The sequence below is a fragment of the Ursus arctos genome, unplaced genomic scaffold, assembly GCF_023065955.2.
Source record: "Ursus arctos isolate Adak ecotype North America unplaced genomic scaffold, UrsArc2.0 scaffold_34, whole genome shotgun sequence".
NCBI classification, from domain to species: domain Eukaryota; kingdom Metazoa; phylum Chordata; class Mammalia; order Carnivora; family Ursidae; genus Ursus; species Ursus arctos.
This window is the reverse complement of record NW_026623030.1, coordinates 10,846,117-10,854,619: the sequence shown is the minus strand read 5'-3', so window position 1 is coordinate 10,854,619 and position 8,503 is coordinate 10,846,117. Positions and strand designations below refer to the sequence as shown.

The window sequence follows — 8,503 nt, the reverse complement described above, 5'->3', positions numbered from 1 at the left end:
GTCACCTTCCCGCCACCCTTCCCGGGAGGTGCGTCCCGGGCGGGTAGGGGGGAGGTGGGGAGGGGCGGGCCGGCGGTTACCTCATCGCCGCCTCCAGGAGGCTCCGCTCGCTCGCTCGCTCGAGCCGCTGGCTGGGGCGGCGACTCAGGGAGCCGGAGCGGCAGAAGGACGGAGGGACGGAGGCACCGCGAGGCAGCGCCGCCCCCGCGCCCCGATCGGCTGCGGGACCCTCGCGGCCAGGAGGTCGGACCTCGGTGCTCGTGCTGCCGGCGGCGCCTCCAGTCGCGCTGCGGGGCGGAGGAGGTGTCTGCACGGCGCGCGGGGTCTGCTTTCTCCCGAGCTTCGGCACCTGCCGGAGCTGCTCGTGCGTCCTCCGTCGGCCTGCTCGGCTGTCTGTCTGCCCTCCGGCCGCGCGCTCCGTCCTCTGGTCCGGCCTCTTTCGGCCGGGGCTGTTCCGGGGGAGGATGAGGGGCGCGGAGCCAGGGCGCACCGGGCAGGACACGCGGGGCGCACGGCGCTGCGCTGGCCCATGAGGCTTTCCAGCGCTGGACGCGGCAGGGCGCGCGGGCCATGGGGGGCAGCCTGCGGGTGGCCGTGCTGGGCGCCCCGGGCGTGGGCAAGACGGCCATCATCCGCCAGTTCCTGTTCGGTGACTACCCCGAACGCCACCGGCCCACTGACGGGCCACGCCTCTACCGGCCCGCGGTGCTGCTCGACGGCGCGGTCTACGACCTGAGCATCCGCGACGGCGACGGCGCTCGCCCGGGTCAGAACCCCGGAGGTCCAGAGGTAGCGGCTGGAGGGGCGGGCAGGGGCGTGTGACAGCGTGTGTGTATGTGGGGGTGGCGTGCTCGGTGCACACGTGCGTGTCTGCCTGGACAGCCCCGGGATGCCCAACTGTGTTCCTGGATTGAGGATGAATGTGTCCTGGGGGTTTGAGCGTCTCTCTCCTTCTTGACGGCCTGGAGCTGCCCAAGATCTGGTCCCAGGCCGGCGATTTTGAAAAGCGGCTTTTTCTCACTCGCCTAAACTGCCTGTATAATTGCCTGCCTCGGCTGGTGGTTCTTGATCAGTGCATGGCAGAGCACGGTTGTGCCTCCCTGAGGGTGAGCACTGTAAGTTTGGGGTTTTAAGCACAGCCTCAGTGGGGGGAGGATGGGGCCAGACACAGGAGTACTTTCTAGGGTGGTCATTCTCTGCTCCCTTATTCCTGTGACTTGGAGCAAAGACTCCTGTAGCAATTGGTGTGAAGTCCAGGACAAACTTCAAATTCTTGGAGCTGGATCCCTCGGAGAGATGAAGAGGAAAGTGCACGCAGAATTAAGCAGGGCTTCCTGGAGGGGGTGACGTTTGGGCTGACCCTGGAAGGATGAGTGAAGTTTTGATTAAAAGAAGTGGCAAAAGCCTGGCAGGTGCAAAGAACAGCCTGTGCTTAGGCAGGGAGGCCTGAATGTATACAGCTGCCCATAATCAATGGTCCTCGAAGGCCCCGTAGTAAACAGGGAGGAAGGGCCTAAGGCGCCAGCGCCCCCCCCCCCCCCCCCCCGCTGAGCTTTGGAAAGGTAAGGAGGAAGCTAGGGGGTGGGCAGAAAGGAGGCCGAGAGTGAAGCACGGCTGGTAGCTGACTGGCTTCAGGCACGGGTTAGAAATTTTTACCCTGGCGAGGGCAGTAGGGCCTGGAGCTTGTGGGGAGATGGCACACAGGGGGTGGGGACGGCCGAGGCCTGAGGATGAACTGTGGGTTTAGCGTCAAGACCCTTCAGAGGGTCTGCCTGTCGGAGAGTAAGAAAGGGTCTCTAGCAAACTCCGGCCTCCCACCCAGGAGTGGCCGGACCCCAAGGACTGGAGTTTGCAGGACACGGACGCCTTCGTGCTCGTCTACGACATCTGCAGCCCGGACAGTTTCGACTACGTGAAGGCGCTACGGCAGCGCATCTCGGAGACCAGGTGGGGACGCGGCCACAGGTGTGTGTGGGCGGCAGAGGGGAGCTTTTGCCATTCTGGCTGGGCCTTTGCCCAAGGGGAGCGGGTGGGTTCTTCCCCAGTCCTGGCCGGGTCTCGGGCCTGCCGGCTATGCGGTCTTCGGGCCATTCGGGTCTGGTGTTTCCTGAGGGGGGTCTCTGGCCACTGCGGGGGAAAGGTGTCTCGGGCCGTGGGGTGTCCGGCACGGCAGCCCTCGTCCCCATCTGGCCCACAGGCCGGCGGGCGCACCCGAGGCTCCCATCCTCGTGGTAGGCAACAAGCGGGACCGGCAGCGGCTGCGCTTCGGGCCTCGGCGCGCGCTGGCCGCCCTGGTGCGCCGGGGCTGGCGCTGCGGCTACCTCGAGTGCTCCGCCAAGTACAATTGGCACGTGCTGCGTCTTTTCCGCGAGCTGCTGCGCTGCGCTTTGGTGCGCGCGCGCCCTGCGCATCCGGCCCTGCGCCTGCAGGGGGCGCTGCACCCCGCGCGCTGCAGCCTCATGTGACTGAACTGGACTACGACGCCGATGGTTGGGGGGTGGGAGGGTGGTTTGATTGGAACAACCGGGTACCTGGATTGGACGAAATTGCCCAACTTCTCTCGGATTGGACAGGACAAAGTCTCCTCCCTGATTGGATGAGGAAACCTCCCACTCAGTTTCCCAGGCGACAGGACTCTCTTTGAGCCTCATTGGACCCAGCCAGGCCCCAAGCTACATTGGCTGGAGCCGTCCTTTCTGGGACTTCATTGGGTTACAATCCCATTGGATAGAAGGGACTTGGCTATGAATCTGATTGGAAGCTCTCAGGTTGCTCCTGCAGCTTCATTGGACAAACTCTTAAGTCACACCTCTCAGGAGGTAATAAAGGGGAAAGCAATGCAAACGCACCTCGCATTTCTTGGATAGGCTGCATGGTCGTTAGGTTAGAGCTCCGAGCTGCCGGGCATTGCTCCCTGGCAGTCAATGCCAGAATCCCGACATGTAGTAAGGGTCCCCCCAAAAGGTGTGACGGCCACAAGGCTGACCCCAAGAAGCAGACACAAGTGGCTGGAACAATACTTTACTTGTCAGGCTCTGCAGGGCCACAGGACCTCAGGAGGGGTCCTCACTGGCCTCCTCTAAGGCATTCAATAATATTAGTAATTAAATAGCAACGCTCATCCCCCAACCGGAATGTACAACAGAGGTCCCATTGTGCCATGTGGTCCCAAGGGGTCTGGTCCCATGAGGTCTGGTACCCAAGAGGCGGGGGGGGGGGGGTGCTCCCTGATGCAGAGGGGTTAAGGCCACGAAGGAAAAGGAAGAGAAGGAATGGGGTCCTGGGGGGCAACTGGGCTGGTTCATGACATCCAGGAATCTGGCTCTGCCCTTGGGCTCACGGAGTGCAAGGCATGCCAGGACCCAGTCTCTGTGGATCCAGATGGGCGCCGAGGGCCCCGAGGCGTCGGGATGCGTGAGGGTTTTCGGTCTGGCTGTGTGTCCATCCGGCCCCGTGCCCAGGTCCTCGGGAGCTCCAGGCCAGCCAGGGGGCTCCCAGGTGCATCTGGTGGGCCCCCCACACCGGGGCAGGGGCTGCCTTCATCAGAAGAGCTGGACAGGATTGGGCCTCGGGGCCCAGGCAGCCCATTGGCCATCCGGCCAGAGTCCCCGGGTTGGCCACACTTGCCACCCAGAACACTGAGGGATGAAGAGGAAGAGCTGGAGGAACAGTAGGCTGAGTCAGGAGCTGGAGGGTCTGGGGCCCGAGCTGGGTCAGAGGCTGGTCCCGTGGGGGTCCCACCGGCAGCAGCCTCAAGGGCTCGGGCATTGGCCAGGAACTCCTCTTCCAAGCGCCGGAACAGCTGCTGCTCCTGCTTTGGGTCAAGCTGCAGGGGGGTGCGGAAGACACTGGCCGGTGTGGCGCCCAACTCTGGACCTGGGCTGGAGACCCGGAGAGGCCGGGGGGCTGCAGGGCTGCGAGCCCGGGGAGTCTGGGGGCTGCTCCTGCCTGAGCCCCCGCTGACCCTGCCCCGGGGCACCCACGAGTGCTGCCCATCTCGGTCCCTGCGCACCAGCAGCATGGTCTGCTCCTCACGGCTCTGGCTCCGGGCCCGTCGGGCAGGGCTGGGGGCCAACATCTGGGCTCCCCTGCCTCCTGGGGCCCCACGGGGCCGCCCCCGATCCAGTCGGTCTCTGGACTGGCTGCGTGGAGCAGGGGGCCGTCGCGGGGAGGCTGGGGTGCCCGTGGTCAGCCGCCGACTGGGCCGCTCCCTCCGGGGGCCAGTGCCCGAGTCTTCACTGCGGACACCAAGGGGGCCGCTCTGGGCTGAGGACGCAGAGGAGTCGCTGTCCCCGGAGTAGCGGCGGGAGCGGGGATGGGGGGGCAGCTGGTCCCGGGCCCTGGGGCAGGGGAACAAGAGAGAGAGATGCCGCATAGGGAGACAGGACTGGCATGCAGAAAAGGCAGGAAAGGAAGGAACAAGCAGCCAAATGGTTGGGGGCGGGGAAGACACCTGTGGTGGTGGTGGGGGCTGTCAAGGGCTTCGTTCAGTCCTGGGGACTTCCAGAGAGAAGTGAGGGACTCGACGGCAGCTTCCGGCAGCCGGGGCCACCCCCCAGCCCACGGCAGCGGAAGAAGCCAGGCTCCGAGCTCCCCCTCCCCAGGCCTCCCGCTTCCTGGGCAGGCCAGAGGGAAGCGGGTAGGACTGGCCGCCGCCCAGCCCCCAGGGCCTGCCCCAGCTGTGTTTTTCGGTTGCTTGGGTTGTCATGGAGATAGGAAGCCAGGCCTGCCCCCACCCACGGGAACTTTTCCCAGGGTGTGAGTCACTCTGGAGCACAGGCTCCTTCGTCATCCAGGCCAGGGCGGACGCCCCCCACCCCCACCGTCTGGGCCCCTCACCCCCAAGTCCTCCTGCCTCTCACCTGAGGGGGGTCTCTGTTCCCTCCTTTGAGGTGCGTAAGCTAATGGGCGTCACCTCTGGCCGGGAGCTCCGCCGCTCACCCCCAGGGGCTGGGCTGCCTGCGCGGGGGCTGGGGGTGGGCGACACCCTCTGTGGGGAGAAGGCGCGAGCCCTGGGCTGGGGCGGGCGGTGGGCTGCGGGGTGAGAGAGCAGGTGGCAGGTGAAGGGTGGTGCCACAGACCGGAGCGCTCTGCCCCCCAGCCATCCACCCACACCCCCACCACGGGCACTGACCCGACGACGAGCAGCGGCAAGGGTCATGCTTGTCCAGATAGTGCTCCAGAGTGTCCCAGCCGCCACCCACGCGCACCATCACGTGGCTCCTCAGCACCTGTGGGAGCCCAGCGTGGGCCGGTCACGGCCTGTCCCTGTCAGTGGACCCCGCAGTCCCCCGCAGGCCGCTGCCTGCAGGGCAGCCCCGAGCTCTTACCCGCACAAAGATGAGAAGACTGGAGTCTCCCACGCGGTACTTCCCCTCTGAGACTTTGATCATGGGAAACTGGTCCGGGCAGGTGCAGCAGCCCAAGATCTCCCTCACCTGAGGCCAGAGAGCAGAGGCTGGAGGTCAGGGATCCAGTCCCTCCTCCTGGGGCCTGATGTCAGCAGCTCCAGGCTCAAGAGGAAGCAGGTCCTTCCGGGGGGAAAGGGGGCACGGACCGTGTTGCCCCAGACTTGGGTGCGGGCTCTACATCTGACCTGTCACCAGCTCCCCTTCCCCTTTGGCTGTCAGAGGTCAGGGAGCTGACCCAGAAAGGCCGGTGGTGCTGTGGTCAGGCCAGGGCTTGGGACCCTAGGGAGGCGCATCCCTCCAGCCCCTGGGCCTGGGGCAGCCCTGGAAGCCGTCCTCACCCCCCCTTCACCTACTTCACAGACAGAGAGGCTGAGGCCCCACAGGGAGGCCAGGTCCTGGGAGGAGGTAGGCCAGGGACACGAGTACCACAGACAGGTAGTGACACACACACAAACCCCGACATGCGCACACAGGCCACACGCCCAGCTAGCAGACATCTGCCCACATGCCCCCCCCCCCCGGACCAGGAGCTGCCAGGCTGGCTATGTGGGCAGCCCTGCCCGCCTCGCAGCCCACAGTGGAGCCAGAGGAAATGAGCAGGTGGAGCCTCGGGTAACCCTGGCCCAAGACAGGGGTGGGGTGGCAGCCTCTGCCCACGACCAGCCGGCTACCCCCCTCTGGGATAGGCACATCATAGTCCTAACCTCCTGATAAGAAGGAAACTCTTGGCCAGCCTGCGGGGGCGTCAGGGATACCTAGGTCCCCAGAAGAGGAGGAGGGAGCTGGGGCTATGGTCTGGCACCTCTTATGCTCACAGTAGAGCTAATCCCGTCCTCCAGAGAGAAGACTTCCGGCTCCTAGCAGCAGCTCTGGGCCTGGCTTCCCGGGGCAGTGATGTGTGCAGGGCCCCGGGGAGAGGGTGGGCCTGCAGAGCCCTGGGGGAGCTCCGCTAGGTACTCTCTGAGAGCCTACTGGGTGCCGGGTACCTTGCTCAGAGCCCAGCGTCACACGCACCCACTCATCCTCCAGCTCTGTGATGGGGATGCGACTGTCTCGCCCTCGAGTACATACAGAAAGGGTCAAATCATGCAGCCCCCTGGATGAGGGAGCGTACGGGCACTTCTCTGATGCACGGGCAGCCCTTAAAGGAAGCGGGGAGATCGTGCCCTGGAGCTCAGATTGTACCCCAGGCCCAGCAGGGCCGTGTGACCTCACCCAGCGCTTCTCCCTCTCCGGGTCTGCGCCCATGTCCTTGGGGCCAGGTATACAGTTGCTGCTCAACATACGCAGCGTTCCCTGCGGCAGGCTGTCCCGTCCCTGGCACGCGGTGGGGGCACAAGGCAGGGCCACAGGCATGCGCCCTCTTTGGCGGACTCACCAGCTCGTCGAGGTTGCGCAGGTCGTTGGGTGTCATGCGGGGCCCGCGGGCGGGAGCCCCTGCTGCTGTGGCAGTTTCGGGGGTGTCCTCCTCGGCTGCGGGGGCATGGGGGGCAGGGGGGGCAGCCCGTAGCTCCCGCTCAATCTCCTGTTCAAACTGCACGAGGCGAGGGGCGAGCAGGCCGAGGCGGGCCCCACGCCGCGCCACCTCGAGCAGGCACAGCACCACGCTCTTCTCGTTCTTCCGCAGCACCAGGTCCTCCGTCTCAAACATGAGCACTTCAGGCACACCCAGCTCTGTTCGGCACCAGCCGATGAACGTGGCCACGTTGTCGCGGGCCATGAAAGAGCCGGGCGCCACGCTGTGCGCCTGGAAGGCCACCCCGCGGGCTGGACGGGCAGCGGCCAAAGCGCGGGCGGCCTCGGTGACAGCATTGGCATGTTGGCACAGGGTGGTTCCCGTGGCCAGCCCCGTCAGGAAGCCATCACCACCGCTGGGCAGACCCAGGCCGTACAAGGCGTTGAGCCACTCGGCCAGGTCCTCTTTCATGGCCTCCACGTAGGCCTCACTCGAGCGGAACGGCCGCACGCTCTTGGCTGCCGAGCCCGCAATGCCCGCCACGGGGTCCGCCATGCCCGGGCCAGCCGAGTCACTGTGGGTGGGCAGGGACACAGGACTGCTGTGAGGACCCAGGAAGCACTCAGTACAGACTAAGCCGCTGACCACTTGCAACTCGCCTGTCATCTCAGGCCAGATCCCTGGTTTTGCGTGCTGGCTGTGAGAAACTTCACTGTACCTCAGTTTCCTCGTCTGTGAAATGGGTACAATAATAGTACCTTCCTTGCAGGACCTAATGAGATAATTTGTACGAATGACTTAGTATCTCTAAGTGGTTGTTACTTCCCTCTGGGAGGGGGGGCAATGGGAGACTTGGCTGAATCCTCCCTCCCTCGCAGGCATACACGCATCCTTATTGCCCCACAGGGTAGGTGAAAAGCAGAGCCCTAGAGATGCAGCCCACAGGCAGGACCTGTCCAGGAATCCGGGTCCCAACCGTAGGAATGGTTAGCTCCATTGCTCAGGGCTGGTACCTGGCCCACCTGCCCTGCGAAAGTCCCGGGTCCTCCCTCAGCTCCCCTTCCCTAAGGACTGTGTCATTATAACAACGACATAACAGCAGTAACAGTAACCGCAATGCCCCTGCCCAGGGCTGAGAGTCAGTGATTTTATCTCCATTTTACAGATGAGGAAACTGAGGTGCACAGTGCGTTAAGGGCTCGCTCAAGGTCGCAGAGCAATGGGTGGCAAAGCCAGGCCGACCTGAGCCTCACTGCTGATCCCAAGCGCCTGGGCAGCCCGGGGGCTGGAGGGAGGCCCCGCCTCCTCTGAGGAGCCTCCCTAGCGCCGCAGGCCGGGTGCGCGCGGGCCGGGACTCAGCCGGGCTTCTGCCGGCCCCGGCTGGCCTCCGGGCTTTGGCCCAGAGAGGGTGCGGGGCCGCCCAAGGTCACACAGCCCCGGGGAACGGAGGCCGCAGCTGCCAGGTCCCCGTAAATGTGCGCCAGGCAGGGGGTGCTGGGGGTCCCCGCGCTCACCTGGCTCATCCTGCGGCCTCGGGGAGCATCGCCCCGGCGGGGCCGAGCGGGGCCGGGCCGCCTCAGGCAGGCGCCGCCCGAGCCACAGCGATCCGGTCCCGCGGCAGAGGCCTCCGCACCCG

The 8,503-nt window shown here is 65.4% G+C and overlaps 2 protein-coding genes across 3 annotated transcripts; one reads left to right on the top strand and one right to left on the bottom strand.

Moving 5' to 3' along the window:
• The first annotated feature begins 567 nt into the window (after nucleotides 1-567).
• On the top strand, nucleotides 568-3,015 carry RASL10A (RAS like family 10 member A). The gene is made up of 3 exons (XM_026484755.4): nucleotides 568-789; nucleotides 1,823-1,947; nucleotides 2,198-3,015. Exons 1-3 carry the CDS (start codon nucleotides 571-573, stop codon nucleotides 2,463-2,465), a joined length of 612 nt encoding a protein of 203 aa, XP_026340540.1. The 5' UTR covers nucleotides 568-570; the 3' UTR covers nucleotides 2,466-3,015.
• On the bottom strand, nucleotides 3,006-8,503 carry GAS2L1 (growth arrest specific 2 like 1). 2 transcript variants are annotated; one of them, XM_026484752.4, is made up of 6 exons: nucleotides 8,382-8,503; nucleotides 6,790-7,639; nucleotides 5,331-5,438; nucleotides 5,135-5,231; nucleotides 4,863-5,034; nucleotides 3,006-4,340 (listed from the first exon to the last, which is right to left on the bottom strand). In XM_026484752.4, the coding sequence occupies exons 2-6, from the start codon at nucleotides 7,531-7,533 to the stop codon at nucleotides 3,302-3,304; spliced, it is 2,160 nt and encodes a 719-aa protein (XP_026340537.1). In that variant the 5' UTR covers nucleotides 7,534-7,639; nucleotides 8,382-8,503; the 3' UTR covers nucleotides 3,006-3,301. The 2 variants fall into 2 exon arrangements, with proteins under 2 accessions (XP_026340537.1, XP_057162044.1); XM_057306061.1 differs by having other exon boundaries at nucleotides 6,790-7,441.